The following is a 17,738-nucleotide window of genomic DNA, read 5'->3' as shown; positions in this document are numbered from 1 at the left end:
TTTCTCTTAATTTTCTTTTAAGAATATTAACACAGGGGCCAGAGAGATAGCACAGCGGTAGGGCGTTTTTGCCTTGCATGCAGCCGATCCAGGATGGACATGGTTCGAATCCTGCCATCCCATATGGTCCCGGGAGCCTGCCATGAGTGATTTCTGAGTGCACAGCCAGGAGCAGCCCCTAAGCCCCGCTGGGTGTAATCCAAAAAAAAAAAAAAAGACTATTAACACAGAAGCTGGCAAACCATGGGGCCAGAGAGACAGCACAGTAGGTTAAGTGTCGCCTCGCACGTGGCCGACTCAGGTTTAATCCCCAGCTTTCCAGGATTAATTCGTGAATGTAGAGCCAGGAGTAACCCTGAAAACGACCAGGTGTGTATGGGAGGGTGGGGAGAGAAGAAAAAGAAGGGCCTGGAGGAGGAAAGAGGATGAGGAGAAGGAGAAGGCAGCAGAATTAGAGAACATGCCTTTCCATGAGCTATGTCCCAAGTTCGATCTTGCCACTTCATACACCCTCTATGACCACCAGGTGTAGCTGTGGCAGTAACACTAGGCCCTAGTTGACCATAAAGTTGTGTAAGCAACCAAATTAAGTACTGATGAGAGCAGTAATGGGACCCTAGAACACTAACTTGAAGCCTCTATTCAATCCTGCTATATAATTAACATTATACAGAGTTAGTCCATGGTGAGTGCACTTTTAAATAAATTTTACAAAACAATTCAAAATGAATGTTTTTGCAAAATAATTAACCCAAAAAACGTTTTACCAAAAAAAATGTACCAAATGGAAACCCTAATATTCAAATATTGGATGGTGATATTTGCAAATAAACTATTTACTCTTAAGTAACCTACATAATAGTCTTTCACTGGCTATGTTAATTTTTCTCCAAAACAAGAAATAAGAATAGCTATTTTATCAGTTATACTTATTAATAAACAAGTTCCAGAGAAACCAAATACTTAAGTTGAGTAAATTTTTGTGTGAACTACTTTATAGAGATATAATTTATATATCATAAAACTCACCTTTTTATGCTTGAATTGTTATGATTTTAAACACCACCAAAATCAGGCCAGAGTGATACAGTACAATAAGTAAATGGTGCCTTACAGACAGCTATCCTAGGTTTGATCACTAACATCCCATACAGTTTTCTGAGCATGTAAGGAGTAATTCTTGAGTGCAGAGACAGTGGTATACCCCTAAGAACACTCAGATGTGGCCCAAAAAATTAAACAGCACCAATACTTCTGCTATAGTCCTTTCTACAGTTATGTCTGATTTGTCATCCTTTTAATTTTTTAGGCTTTTTATTGAATCTCCATGATACCCAGCTACATGATTTTTTTAAATTATCTTTATTTAAACACCGTGATTACAAATATGATTGTAGTTGTATCTCAAACTCGTGGCCCAGGGGCCGCAAAAGGCCCTCCGTACAACATTTTGTGGCCCTGCCCTAGAGGAATCTTTTTTTGTTTTGTTTTAGTTGTTTGGGTCACACCCCCCAATGTTCAAGGCTTACTACTGATTTTGCACTCAAGGATCACCCTGACTTTGCCTCCTGCGGCCCCAAGGTAAATTGAATTTGAGACCCCTGAACATGATTGAGTTCAGTCAATAATCCCATCCCTTCACCAACGTACATTTCCTGCCACCAAGGTCCCCTGTTCCCCGACTCTTACTCTTCGGCAGCCTTTTGTGGCATATATTCTCCCTCTCATTCTCCCTCCCTTAAATTTTTTGGGCTATATTATTCTGGCTAGAACTTACAACTCAAAGTAGCAACACATCAATTGATTTTTCATGTAGAGATTTCTTTATTACAATCTCAACTATATTTAAGTGTTTAGCTCAGTAGCTTTAAGTATATTCACATATTCTGAAACAGAAAGAACTATTTTATACACAACACTGAAATTTTCTACCCACTAAACACTATTTCTTCCTCCTCCCTTCCCTCTTCACAGTCTGTGGTAATCAGTTCACTACTTACACAAAATGGGTGAAAGAATACAGTGTATGAAATTTTCTGACCAGCTTATTTCCCTTACCACTATTTTTCTCAAAACCCATCCATGTTGTAATATGATATATAAATATAATTTTCCCTCTTTTTGAGAGTGGATAGTAATACTACATTGCACATACATAGCCCTTTTTTTTCTCTTTTATGGTTGGGGCAACACTGAGAAATCCTCGAGACTTAATTCTGGATCTGCACTCAGGGACCACTCCTGGCAGTTTTCATGGGATCATATGGAACAATAGGGTGTCAAATTCAAGGTTAGCCACGTGCAAAGCAAGCACCCTGCCAACTGTTCAATCTCTTTGGCCCCCGTATTTTCCATAATTCATGAGTCAAACATTTAGATTTTCTTGACACTTATAATATTGAAATGAATAAAAACATATAAAAATTTTTATTTTGGGGAGCGAGGGTCATGAAAAAATTCTTGGCAAACTAGGGACACAGTTCAATTCAAAAGTCCAAGGATGCACCACTGTTAAGAACTGCAGTGCAGGAATTTACCCAAAGGCCTTCAACAACACATGAGATCTCTCATTCCTCTTTGTTCTCCTAGAATTATCTTTTTTTAAAAAATGCCTTTTAGATTCATGGTTCAATTGATTAGGCTATTTCTTCTTATTAATCAGTAATAGGAGCTATTTTATAACCTAGATACAAGCATTTTTTTTTTTTTTTTGGTTTTTGGGCCACACTCAGTGACTCTCAGGGGTTACTCCTGGCTATGCACTCAGAAATTGCTCCTGGCTTGGGGAACCATATGGGACATCAGGATTAAACCGAATTTCATCCTGAGTCAGTCATGTGCAAGGCAAATGCCCTACTACTGTGCTATCACTCCGGCCCAATACCAGTCCATTATTTAAAATATTACTTGCAAGTATATTCTTCCCTTTAATGAGCTGTTTAAACTAATCATCCCAAAAGATATTTATCTCAACTAAATATAATTTATAAATCTGATGAGAAAAGTTATATATATTTATATGTAAGTATATATATTTTATCCATTCCATTACTTAATACTTTATGAAGTCTAAATTCTCTTATTGTAAATTTTTCTCCTCTAAATAATGTACATTAATATTAATTTTAGTTATTTTCAGCTAAATAATAGTTTAGAGATAACTATGGTAATTGAGCACAATAAAATGCTATAATTATTTGAGAAAACTTGATTGTAATTCTTTTCTTCATAATTTTTTATAATTTTTTATTGAAGCCAATATGATCTACATGTATTTCATAATTATATTAAGGTATATAGTAACAGTGAATTAGGGCAATCCCCACCACCAGTGTTGACCTCCCTCTGCCCCTGTTCCATATACGCTCAAGAACATCAAAATCTATGGAAGATAAAGGAAGTAGTAAAATAATTTTAGTTCAGTTAAAAAGAACAACTGTTAAATCTGAATTCACCATTGAATGAAAATATAATTCAGGAATAAAGAAGAAATAAATCATTCTTACAGAAAATTAAGAAATGTGTCATTCTTAAAGAATTACAATCAAAACGGGGCATATATTATTGGAAAGAATGTTAAAATAATACTGAAAATATATGAGAAAAAAATCTGGGCAGGCTTCCACAAATAGCTGCAGATAAAATCAGAACAGAGAAGAGCCAAAATGACAATAATAGTTGGAAATGATCGCTTAAGATAAGAGCTGGGTACTGAAAGTGAAATGCATGATATCTCTTCAATAATAATATTGCAAACCATGGTATCTAAAAGGAAAAAAAGAAAAAGAGAAGTAAAAAATTGTATGACATAGAAGCAGCCAGTGAGGAGTGCAGAGGGCAAGGGGGGGGGCAGGCAGAGAGAAATTGGGAACTTTGGTGGTAGGAAATAAGCACTGGTAAAGGGATACGTGCTGGACAATGTATGACTGAACAACTGCATTTAATGGTGATCAACTAAAATTATTTTTTTCTTTTTTTTTCTCTCTCTCTTTTTTTTAGTAACTCGTGAGAGCCACTGTGTGTGACCCAAAAACAAACAACAAAGAGAGAGAAAGAGAGAGAGAGAGAGTGAGTGTATGTGGTATTATATGTAACTTTATGTAAGAAATAGCAATGGGAGCAGCAATGTGTGTGTGAGGCATATGTAACTCGTGAGAGCCTTCTGTGTGACCCAAAAACAAACAACAAAAAGAGAGAGAGAGTGAGTGAGAGAGTGAGAGAGAGGGAGTAAGAGAGAGAGGGAGTGAGAGAGTGAGAGTGAGAGAGAGAGAGAGAGAGAGAGAGGTCCTAAAATTATTTTTTAAAATAAGGGCAAGTCTTACACAACTGAATACTGTTACAAAAGTCACCAACTCATGTATGGAACAGGGGGTGTGGCTCAGGAGTAGAATCCGTATCTTACATGTGTGAGGCCTTGGGCTCAATCACTGCCAGAACCAATATATCTTTTTAATTTTAAAGGTAAACTCCTTTTACAGAAGACCCTCTCTACCACATTCATAGGCCAACAATGCAGAGAAAGCAAGCATTACACAAATCACACAGAAACATACACACACATGTTCACAATAGTTTTCTAATAGTAAAGTGGCAGGCAAAATCCATATGTCTCTCAGTAAGTGAATGGGTGAACAAGCAGATCCATCCACACACAACTCAAACAAATGTCTGACAGATAAACTAAATAGTAAGAGCTCAGTGGTCATAAAATTAATCAATGGCCTGCTTTTATATTTTACTATTCCTATCAAAGATGCCAACATTCAGGGTCAGCAGGAGAAATTTAGGTACATAGCATAAATATACTGTAATTATGTGAGTCTACAATTCACAAAACTGAAACAAGGGCTGTAGCAATAGTACAGCAGGTTCGGTATTGTCTTGCACACAGAAAACCCAAGTTTAATCAATCCCTGGGATCCCCTGTGGTTCCTCAAGCCTACCAGGTATGATCACGATAATAGGTGTAGGAGAAAGCCCTGAGAACTACTGGGTATGATAAAAAATTTCACAGAAATAGGAAGGGAGGGAGGGAGGGAGGGAGGGAGGGAGGGAGGGAGGGAGGGAGGGAGGGAGGGAGGGAGGGAGGGAGGGAGGGAGGGAGGGAGGGAGGGAGGAAGGAAGGAAGGAAGGAAGGAAGGAAGGAAGGAAGGAAGGAAGGAAGGAAGGAAGGAAGGAAGGAAGGAAGGAAGGAAGGAAGGAAGGAAGGAAGGAAGGAAGGAAGGAAGGAAGGAAGGAAGGAAGGAAGGAAGGAAGGAAGGAAGGAAGGAAGGAAGGCATATCAGTCTTTAAATGATTCAATTATTATCGCAACATATCCTTTTGTTGTGTTTCATTTGTTTGTTCAGTGGTAGTTACAGTGGTAACTGAAAGGCATTAGGTGAACTTATTTAACTAAACTTGCCATTTTAAATCTTGCCCAGAGAAAGTTATCTAGTCAAAATAGGTAATGGAATAATTGGTGTTGGGAGCTAATAGATAAAAGGAAGTCCCCAGCAAAGCAACTTTTGTGCCCCCCCCCCAAATCCACCAACACCCTAGATCAGAGGTTCTCACCCATGTGCTCAATAACATGGCTAGACAGTAAGGAAAGCAAGGACAACAGGGAACCATCAGGATACAGTTCAAGACAGAACAAGTCACACAATGGATAACAATAGATAGCACCAGGCCCCATCAAGAGGACTGAAGGTACAGGATTCAGCCACAGATTCCGAATCAGGAACTTGTACACTGGACAAAGAAAAGCAGAGGGACAAGACTGGGCCATCGTGCACTGTCGATAGGCAGATAATAAGGAACAAGACCAGGATAATGTAATTTATGTGGTTAAAAGGAGAAGCCTGACACTGGGGAGGTAACTGCACCTATTAAGTGAAACTGTATCAACTGTACATACAATAGTTACTTCTTAAGCATCTGAGTTTTACAGTAAAATGTTGCATAAATTCTCAAGAAAATATTACCTCAGAAATAAAACTCAAAGACAAACCAGCTTCACAGCAACGGGGCCCTTTGGAAGGCCCCCACAAACCACTGCTTTCACCATATGAGCTCATCTGCCCAGCTCCAAAGATCCTAAGTCAAGGACAGCACAGTGCTCACATGGCTGCATGACACTCCATAATTTTAATACTGACTTTTAAACTGAATACACCATATTAGATATAAATTATCATAGAAACCACATATGCTTAACAAATAAAATCAGGGGCCGAAGAGCAAGTACAGCAGTAGGACATTTGCCTTGCATGCAGCCCACCTGGGAGGAACCCAGTTCGATTCCCAGCATCCCATATGGTCCCCCAGCTTGCCAGGAGTGATTTATGAGTGCAGAAGCAGAAGTAGTCCCTAAGCACCGCTGGGTGTGGCCCAAAAACCAATCAATAAATAAATAAAGTTTAAAAATAAACAAAATCAACCACAGAATATTCAACTAGCAATATACAACTTAGAAATAACAACTTCAGACAATAACATAAGACCCCATTGTAAGTTATGACAATTTTCGTAAATTTTCTTCTGTTTTGTTTTCTTTTCTTTTTTTTTTTTTTTGGTTTTTGGGCCACACCCATTTGATGCTCAGGGGTTACTCCTGGCTATGTGCTCAGAAATCGCCCCTGGCTTGGGGGGACCATATGGGACGCCGGGGGATCGAACCTCGGTCCTTCCTTGGCTAGCGCTTGCAAGGCAGACACCTTACCTCCAGTGCCACCTACCCAGCCCCTAATGTTTTGTTTTCAATAATTCCATTACTATTAGTTGTACCAAGCAAATTATGTAATGTATTCATTATTCATACCTGCCAAGGGGCAGTCTTTGGGAAACTAATAACAAATGTATAGAGAATGTAACACTGGTGGTGGGATTGGTTTTGGAATATTGATTGCCAAAAATAACTGTATTATGAACAACTCTACAAGCCACAGTGTCTAAAATAGATTTCATTTTTAAAAGTTATAAAAAGAAGCTACATTAATCTTTCTGCACAGATAAACTTGATTACAATATAGATTTCTTTGCATAAACTTTTTAAATTCATAAATATACAACCAGGGGCTGGAGAGATATCATGGAGGTAAGGCATTTGCCTTGCATGCAGAAGGACAGTGGTTCGAATCCAGACATCCCATATGGTCCCCTGAGCCTGCCAGGGACGATTTCTGAGTGTAGAGCCAGGAGCAGCCTCTGAGCACTGCTGGGTGTGACTCAAAAACCAAAAAAATAAATTAATAAATGGGCCCGGAGAGACAGCACAGTGGTGTTTGCCTTGCAAGCAGCCAATCTAGGACCAAAGGTGGTTGGTTCGAATCCCGGTGTCCCATATGGTCCCTCATGCCTGCCAGGAGCTATTTCTGAGCAGACAGCCTGAGCAGACACCCTGAGCCCAAAATCCAAAAATAAATAAATAAATATACAACCAGATTGGGGGGGTTGGATCACACCTGCTAGTGCTTAGGGGTTACTCCTGGCTTTGTGCTCAGAAATCGCTCCTGGCAGGCTTGGGGAACCATATGAAATGCTGCATATTAAACCGAAGTCTGACCAGGGTTGGCTGCGTGCAAGGCAAATGCCCTACCACTGTACTATCACTCCGGCTCCACAACCAGATATTTTTGAAGAAAATGTTATCTTCTGTCTTATAATCTTGCTATAAGATCAAATCATTAAATCCAGGAATATCCCCCAAACAAATGTGAGAAGACATGTAATTCTTTACTTGTCACTTAACTAACTGGCTGAATCTCTATATATGTAGTAACAACCTGAGTGTATTAAAATAAAACAAAGTACTTTGATTAGAACCAGGTGGATAAGCCTTTAACATATGAAAAAGACTGAAAAAATACCTCAAGAATCATTAAATCATTATAGATAACACTTGCTCTCAGCATAAGAAAATAGCTGAAGTTATGTCATCATTCGGAAGCATTTTCTTTGATTAGAAACTTTGCCACATTGCTAACTTCAATTATATAAATGTGTAAAAGCAAATTATACCACTTAACTTCTCCTAGCCATGAAAAGCTTTTAAATAAAGTCTAAAGTAACACAGATGAAAATGGACACAAAGTCAATCAAATTACCCTTAATGCAGTTACAGCAATATCCCCATCACAATGAAATCAAACCTATCAATTTAGCCTCAGAAAGAGGGTGAATCAAATTTTATACACTACTACTGTAAATATAAATATACCCTTTTTTTAAAAGCTCACTGAATTTAAACAGCAAAAGTAAATCTGATGTCACCTACTGTTCCTGAGATATATCTGAAAAAGGAAAAAAAGAAACACAGCCAAGTTCAAGCATCACTGGGAAAGAATAGTGATAAATCTGTTATAAAACACTGCAGGTTTCTTTTTTAATATATATCACTACAGATTTTTGAAAAATAAAATATAGCATAACCTAAGAATGATCCAATACTCCAACTGAACTATTTCAGAGACTAAATTTTCTTTTTATTTTATTTGTGCTCCAGAGTTTGCAACAGTGTTAATATAATATGGAAGTGCTTCATGCAGAACACAAACAACACCACACCCTCTCCCAAAATGCCCAGGGTTTCTCTTTGTTTAAAACATGTTTATTAAAAAAAAAAAAAAAAAAAAAAAAAAAAAAAACCCTGCTTCTGGGCCAAAGTGATAACACAGCAGGTAGCACATTTGCCTTGGACACAGATGACCCAGGACAAACCTGGGTTCAATCCCTGGTATCCACATGGTCCCCTGAGCCTACCTGGAGGGATTTCTTTTTATTGTTTGTTTTGCTTTGTTTTTGTTTTTGATTTTTTTGGGGGGGCCACACCCGGTGACACTCAGGGGATACTCCTGACTGTGTGCTCAGAAATCGCTCCTGGCTCAGGGGACCATAAGGGAAGCCGGAAGGTCAAACGAAGGTCTGTCCTAGGTCAGCCATGTGCAAGGCAAATGCCCTTCCACTACACCACTGCTCCAAACCCTGGAGCAATTTCAGAGCCAGGAGTAATCCCTGAGCACCGCTGGTTGTGGCCCAAACACCACCCCCACCTCCACCCCCGCAAAAAGCAACTGTTTCTTGGGCTGGAGCAAAAGCACAGCAGTAGGGCATTTACTCTGCCCACAGTTGACCCAGGACCAACCTAGGTTTGATCCCCAGTGTCCCATATGGTCTCCCGAGCCTGCCAGGAGGGATTTCTAAGTGCAAAGCCTAGAGTAATCCCTGAGCACTGCTGGAAGTGGCCCGAAAAAACAAAAACAAAACAAAACAAACCTGTTTCTTGCTACTGAAGCAAGAGCACAGTGGTAGGGCATTTGCCTTGCCCGCACCTGACCCAGGACCAAACAGGTGTTTGATCCCCAGTGTCCCATATGGCATCCCGAGCCTGCCAGGAGCAATTTCTGAGCACAGAACCAGGAGTAACCCCTGAGCGCAGCAGGGTGTGGCCTGAAAACAAACGAACAACAACAAAAAAGGCCTGCTTCTTGTTACTAGAAACAAGATGGTTTTGTGGGCAAATCTTTCACATATCTAAGATTAATACTTATAATTCTTTCAAAATGCACATAGTGAGTTGGGAATATGATATGGTTCAAGTGAGAATATGGTTTTTATGTACAAGATTCAAGGTCTGATCCCTTGACACTACAGGGAATAGCCTCCACAACAATTTTTAAGTGCATGTAGCAACACACTGCTTATTGTATGTATTATGAGTTAAAAAATTAACTATTGTATGTTAATTTATTTAATTCTTATGTAACTTCTAAATGAGTTAAAAATTCAAAATTATAGGCCCGGAGAGATAGCACAGCGGCGTTTGCCTTGCAAGCAGCCGATCCAGGACCAAAGGTGGTTGGTTCGAATCCCGGTGTCCCATATGGTCCCCCGTGCCTGCCAGGAGCAATTTCTGAGCAGACAGCCAGGAGTAACCCCTGAGCACTGCCGGGTGTGGCCCAAAAACAAAAAAAAAAAAACAAAAAACAAATCAAAATTATTATAAGTGGAAACAAAAAAAATTATGTGGTGTCAGAGCAAATTAGTAGAGTCATAAGGATATTTGCTTTGCAAACAACCAACTGAAGTTCAAACCCTGTATCCCATTTGGTCCTCAAAGCATCAGGAGTGATCCCTTGGGAAGAAACGATACCACAGTGGTGGGGCGTTTGCCTTGCACACAGCTGACCCAGGACGGACTCGAGTCAACTCCCCACATTCCATATGGTCCTCTAAGTCTGCCAGGAGCAATTTCTGAGCACAGAGCCAGAAGTAACTGCTGAGTGCCACACAGAGTGTGGCCTAAAAACCAAAAAAAAGGGGGGGGGTAGTAATGAATGATCCCGAGTACAGAGCCAAGAATAAACACTGAGTACTGCCTGACCTGGACAAAAACAAAGTGAGAAAAAATTTGTCATGTTGAATACTTTAATATTAGAAGAGCTTTAACAGCTAACAGTTCCTGATTTCAGTTGTTTAAAACCATCTGTACTTGGGGCCAGAGCAGTGGCATAAGCAGTAGGGCATCTGCCTTGCACTGGCTAACGTAGGACGGACTGCAGTTTGATCCTCCGGCATCCTATATGGTCCCCCAAGCCAGGAGCGATTTCTGAGTGCATAGGTGCATAGTCAAAAGTAACCTGAGCATCACCGGGTGTTCCCCCCACAAAAAAAAAAAAAAAATCCTTACTTGATTCAAGTGTTGAAAATTTACTACAGAAAAATGGAACCTTGAAAACTATAACTTATAGTCCACTTCTATATTCTAAGTCAAAGAATCCCATTTTAAAAACCAATAAAGAACTTGGTGAGAGGGGCAGAACCATATTTGAAAAAAGGAAATATTAATGCAATAGCTTTTACAATAATCTTACATTTTTATTTTAATATGTTCCTATACTAAAATATAATAAATAAATTCTACCTCTAGATAATCAAAAATTATAAGGGGTAACTTTCTTTACCTTTAAATGACTGTAGACTATCTCTCAACAAATGCTAGATGTCTAACAATTACCACGTAACAATGTGAAGGGAGAGCTGCTACAACCCTGTATACCGGGGTGGCCTCAATGGTGAATTAATTAGAAATTAAAGAAATAAGAAAAAAATATTTTTTTTTTTTTGGTTTTTGGGCCACACCCGGTAATGCTCAGGGGTTACTCCAGGCTATGTGCTCAGAAGTTGCTCCTGGCCTGGGGGACCATATGGGACACAGGGGGATCGAACCGCGGTCCATCCAAGGTTAGCACAGGCAAGGCAGGCACCTTACCTCTAGTGCCACCGCCCGGCCCCAGAAAAATATTTTTTAACTACACTCAAAAAACACTAAAGGTTTATCTTTTTACCCCAACTTAAAATAGAGACTATATGTGTCAATCAAATTGAGCTAACTAAAGCATTTTAATAAAAAAAAATTTTTTTTGGTTTTTGGGTCACACCTGGCAGTGCTCAGGGGTTACTCCTGGCTCTCTGCTCAGAAATAGCTCCTGACATGCACGGGGGACTATGTGGGACACCGGGATTCGAACCAATCACCTTTGGTCCTGAATCGGCTGCTTGCAAGGCAAACGCTGCTGTGCTATCTCTCCGGGCCCAACATTTTAATAAAATTTTAATTGCATCATTGTGAGATACAGTTAAAAAGTTGCTCATGGTTGAGTTTCAGTAATACAATGTCCAACACCCATTCCTTCACAGAAAAATCATTATCATCAATTTAAGTTTGTTAGCAGTTCATCAAGTCTGTGAAGTATTTTGTTTAACCACGGAGTTAGAATGGGTAATTGGAGAATTATCACTATTCATATCTCAAATAAATATATCGGCTGAACTAAAAAGAATTTCAAAGATACTCTTACTGTTCAGTGGCAATAAAGTTTAATTTTTTAATGCCACTTGATCTTACTGAAGGACTTAGTACATGAGTAGCAGCAAAGATGCAAGTCCATCAAGATGCAAGTCCATATATATAAAAAGTGGGCTTGTAGTTAAATATTATTTAAGCTTAGAATTATTATTAGCTCATATCATTTGGGGGGGGTTGGTCCACACCCTGTGGTGCTCACACTGGCTCTACACTCTCCTCTGAAACTGTTCCGGCAGGCTCAAGTATTATGCAAAGATACAAAATATTTTTCACACAGCAAGAAAATTTGTGAACCACTGAATTTTACCTTCAGTTCTCATATATAACATATTTGAAATAACAAGTCTTAACATGTTGCTCATTATTATATGGGGGGGAAAATCAAGAGACCCAAACGATAGTATAACAGGTAGGGCTTTTATTTTACAAAGGCTAATACCTGTTCAATACCAGCACTCCATATGGCCCCAAGGACCACCAGGAATAATTCCTGAGCACAGAGCCAGTAGTAAGCACTGAGGACCAACTAAATGTTGTTCCAAAAACAAAATAACAACAACAACAGCAATAATAAATCTAGAGTACAGTGGGTAAGGCACTTGATTTGCATGTAACTAAAATGGTTGGATTTCCAACATACTATCAGTCCTCCAAGCACTTCAGAAGTAATTCCTGAGAGCAGAGCCAGGATAAATCCCTGAGTATCAATGGACATATCCCATTAAAAATTGTTTTAACCTGAAATAATCTCAATATCTAGAACACCAAATTAAATATCTCCAAGTCTATTTTGCCTGATGTCATTTGAAATGATATTCTTAGGGAAAAAATTCTCTACAGAAAATACACACTACATATATTGGAAGTTTTTCTTACCTGACCTTCTCCAACTGTTTCAGTATCAATAACTGTGATGATGCCTGGTACCAAAGGACTCCGCCTTGAGTTACTATGGATAGCAATGTCGTCTTCATTCACACCAGAAGGTAGGGTACCTGTCAGTTGAGTCACCACTTTTCCAACCATTGTCAGTCCAGTTTTCAGTGTCTGTACAATGAAAAAGTAAAATGATTAAAACCATATTAGTATTTGCATGGCAAATTCTCACACCCATAAAATTCTTCCTTCTTTCATAAGCTTATACATTGCAGTGAACATTACATATTATCTGTCCATTCATTCACTTGAACATAAATTTTGTTTAGACAGCATCCATTTGAGTGAACAGTATTTGTAGTCATCAAAATCAGCACAGTAAAAATGAAATCACAGGTACATAATTGAACTGACTTATTTCACATGGATATAAAATTAAACTGAGCTAGGAAAGACTTTTTTCTCAGATAATAAAGAATAATTGGAGGTAATCAATACATTTACTATATTAATTAAGGGCAATCTCAGATGTTGTATAATTATACTTTAATTCAATTTCAAAGTAAATACATAAAATTTAGGCATGTATACTTTATTTTAGCCATGTTTCATTATCTGATTATTATCATATAGGTTACTAAATGAAAATAGCATATTGTTAAAGACAGGAATATTCTGTCTAAAAGATAAGAAAGCCAAACGAATTTTTTATTCATTCAAAACATTCCAGTAATTAAGAGGCAAAATAATCAGTGTAAATTATAAGATATATAATAATACATATAATATAAACACATTTTTTAAAGCTGGCAAACTCATATTTTGCTAATAAATCATATTTTGTGGAAAAAGTATCCACTATAGCTAAGTATTATTATATAAATTATTTTTAAATGTAATTATACATGTGGTTTATTTGTTTCTTGGTTGGTTTATTCTGGAGTCTTGGGGCCACACTCAGTGACACTCAGGGGTTACTCCAGCCTCTGCACTCAGAAATCACTCCTGGCAGGCTGGGGGGACCATATGTAATGCCAGGAATTGAACCAGGACCAGTTCTGGGTCGGCCACGTGCAAAGCAAATGCCCTACCACTAAGCTATCACTCTAGCCCCTGTACATGTAGTTTTTGAAATATTTATAAACAATAGACAAAGAAAGTAGTTTCTAGGGAGCTCTGTAAATTGTAGGCAAGTTACACTAAAATTGTATTTTTCTATCAAAACACTTACTACAATTACAATAAGTTAAACAGCAGCTCAACTGCAAACCAATGACAGTATAAGACTCAAAACTAAGACTCTTGAGCCTAATTTGCAAATACTACTGCCCAGTAATTCCTTATAATCTATCCTATTGCTACTTGTGATGGCTCACTTCATGAATTCAGAGCAAGCACAGATATACTGTGAGAGGAAAAGAAAAAATAAAGATCATAATAATGTATCCTAATAAATACTTAAATAAAATGACCAACAAAGCCATTTGCTGAATTCATGTACAGAGATATAATTTACAGCCTACTGAAACCAAGAAAAAACCACCAATCAATTTAAACTGTTTTGTTTAGTGCTAAAAACTAAAACTACAGTGATTATAAAACACATTAGCGTTGCTCAATTAGCAGCCAACATTTGTTTCAATAATTCACAAGAAATGACTTACACAAAGTCTGTTGTCTGTTGTCAGACTTTGTATAAGCTTCTGAAGGACCAACAAAATCAGGCGCCACAGTGTATTGATGTCAAAAGCTGGCCAGGAAACCTGATTAAACCTCTGAGATGCCCCAGCTGATGTACTTACTACATTAATGTTAATGGAGATGATCCCACTTAAATGGAACTATCCCTTTATAAAAGGAATGCCTTTGATGCTTAAAATCTCTGGTTATATGTCCTCTCCTTGCCCCTGAGTCTATTCTTTCATTCTCTAAAACCAATGAATAGGAATAAAACTAAAATGACTGAAATACACAGAAAATGGGAAGTAATGTACCAAAACAAACCACAAGATAAAAGAACTGGAGGGTGTGCTATATGGACAAAATAGTATATTCCAGGGTCAAAGGGTCGTATTACTGGAACAGTTATTGACATTTCTCAGAAAATAACTTAATGACTATTACCGGGGCCAGCTTAGTAGTGGACAAAATCTAAACCCAAAATTTAAACACTACTTAAGTATATGTACTTTGTATAGCAACAAGATAGTACCACTTTTATGGCTCATTAATTTTCAAAATAAGGTCTAATGTTTTGTACGTAGGAATCCTTGGGATCCCCACCCAGCACCTGAGAAACAACCCCAAGCATTGAGCTATGACAATCCCTAGAACATTATCAAGCATGCCCAAAAATTGAGACAAAAACAAAATAAGGGGCTAGAGCTATAGTATAATGGATAGGGTATTTGCTTTGGACGAAACTGGCCCGGGTTCGAGCCCTAGCATCCCATATGGTCCCAATGGGCCTTCCAGGTGTAGTTTCTGAGTACGCCAGAAGTAACAAATGAATAAACAAACAAATAAGGTCTAATTGTGAGTGTTTTCTATATCACTGAAAATTTGGTTTCTTGTAGAAATTTGTTTTGATGCGAGAGTCAAGTGAATCAAATGAGTACTTATGCCCCAAAATAGTATTATTGTTAGTAGTTTTCACATCTGATATTTAATACCAAGTTACCTCACCATAAAAAGCTGCTTTGTATTTGTTTTCTACAATAGTGAGAATTTAACCAAGGTCTCACACACACAAAGTCTACTACTAAACTACATTCTCAGTCCAGCCTGGTAAATATTCTTTCCTCCAGATTTTAGTAGAAAGAGCATATGCTTCCTTCAAATACAAATTCCTAACTATAATTAGGAACTATACTATCAAATTGAGCCAGGACCAAGGATATATAGCTTAGCAATAGATCACTTGGCATTGCATATTCAGTACTAAACTATATCTGAAAGGTAGAGATATAATTTAAGATATGACGCTTAAGACTATAACAAATGTGTGAGGTCAAAAATTAAATGGACCTGTTAAGTTTTCTGTTTTGTTGCAGAAAGAGCTGCCAAGGGTCTCTAGTGTCTTTAACCTTTCTCATGCCATATCAGTTGTCTTCCTTGTCCATTAGTGTTAATGGTGCTGCTCTCTCAAAAGCTGTTAGTTGTCATTAAGAAGTTATCAGATAACAAGAGAAACTGAAGGCATTTTATTAAATCAATTTACCACAACAGGATTTACACTAAAAGGAACAATCAAGTAGGACAGTTATAGGATAACTAGAAAAATATGGACAAAGATTTAATAATTAACACAATTTAAACAATTTCAACATGAGTTTTTTCTTTTTTCATTTTTCTTTTTTGGATTTTGGGCCACATCCAGTGACACTCAGGGGTTATTCCTGGCTATGCGCTCAAAAATCACTCCTGGCTTGGAGGACCATATGGGACGCCTGGGGATCTCTCCTGGGTCAGCATTGTGCAAGGCAAACGCCCTACTGCTGCACCATCACTCTGGCCCCTGTGAGTTTTTCTTTAGTCCCTATATCAGAACTATTCTTTGTAAGATTTTTCTTTTCTTCATAAACTTTTTCTTCACCAATATAGCAGAGTACAGAAATAATAAATGAGCAATATAAAATTGCATTTGTAAACAGTATTTTTACCATATATTATTTTACTATTATTAGTATAATAAAATATAATTCATAATGTGTTAGTAATAAAGAAACATTTCAAATAATACAACTTAGAGAAGTCTTTTTTTTTTTTTTTTTTGCTTTTGGACCACACCTGATGACACTTAGGGTTATTCCTGGCTGTGTACTCAGAAATCACGCCTGGTTTGAGGGACCATATGGGATGCCGGGGGATGGAACCATGGTCCGTCCTAGATTAGTGTGCGCAAGACAACACCCTACCGCTTCTAGTCTTCCTCTATTTTCCTCCCTACATGCTACCTTCCATTTAAGAGGGGGAGGAGTGGGAGAAGGGGAAGGAGGAGAAAGAGGAGGAGGAAGGGGAAGAGGGGAGAGAGAAGGGGGAGTGGAAGAGGGAAAAAGGGAGGAGGGAGGAAGAAGATGAAAAATATCTATTTCTAAAAGGATTTTAGAAAAATAATTTCAGAGCTCAAAGAGAAATCTCAATACAAGGAAGTTGTGGTATGTATGCGCAGTGGAATTTTATGTGGCTATAAGGAAAGATGAAAACTTGAATGGAACTGAATGAAGGGCACCATGTTAAATTAGGCCAAAAAAGACAAACACAAATGTTCTCACTCTTCTACAATGTATGAAAAATAAAACAAGGGACAAGACAATACTGAGTAATGATAAACTCTAGCACTTGATTACAAAACTGAAATTACTAAACAGGGGAGATAGAATGTAGGGAGGAAAATAGAGGAAGACTAGAAGTGACAGAGGACAGTGTTTGAAGATTACAGGGCATTGTGATGGTAATAAAGATGCAATAACTTTATACATCCAAACCATGAAAGTCAGTACCACTGTATTTTTGTTATCTAAACCATAAAGAAATAAAACTAAATATGAAAAAATTTTGGGGCTGGAGAGATAGCATGGAGATAGAGCATTTGCCTTTCATGCAGAAGGTCATCGATTCGAATCCCATCGTCCCATATGGTGCCCTGTGCCTGCCAGGAGCAATTTCTGAGCATGGAGCCAGGAATAACCCCTGAGCACTGCTGGGTGTGACCCAAAAACCACAAAAAAAAAAAAGAAAGAAAGAAAGAAAGAAAGAAAGAAAGAAAGAAAGAAAGAAAGAAAGAAAGAAAGAAAGAAAGAAAGAAAGAAAGAAAGAAAGAAAGAAAGAAAGAAAGAAAGAAAGAAAGAAAGAAAGAAAGAAAGAAAGAAAGAAAGAAAGAAAGAAAGAAAGAAAGAAAGAAAGAAAGAAAGAAAGAAAGAAAGAAAGAAAGAAAGAAAGAAAGAAAGAAAGAAAGAAAGAAAGAAAGAAAGAAAGAAAGAAAAGAAAGAATTTCAACTAAAAATATAAAAGG

General features: G+C 38.0%; 1 protein-coding gene across 1 annotated transcript in view; it reads right to left on the bottom strand.

The window, feature by feature from the left end:
- BCAS3 (BCAS3 microtubule associated cell migration factor) overlaps positions 1-17,738 on the bottom strand; it is a 662,199-nt gene that overhangs the window by 470,530 nt on the left and 173,931 nt on the right. Inside the window, exon 14 of the mRNA XM_049764542.1 lies at positions 12,725-12,895. Within this exon, the coding sequence (XP_049620499.1) occupies positions 12,725-12,895 (171 nt within the window). The remainder of the gene's footprint in view (positions 1-12,724; positions 12,896-17,738) is intronic.

Source organism: Suncus etruscus, chromosome 1 (assembly GCF_024139225.1).
Source record: "Suncus etruscus isolate mSunEtr1 chromosome 1, mSunEtr1.pri.cur, whole genome shotgun sequence".
NCBI classification, from domain to species: Eukaryota; Metazoa; Chordata; class Mammalia; order Eulipotyphla; family Soricidae; genus Suncus; species Suncus etruscus.
Note: the sequence above shows the minus strand (reverse complement) of the source record. Positions and strands in the feature narration are given on the sequence as shown.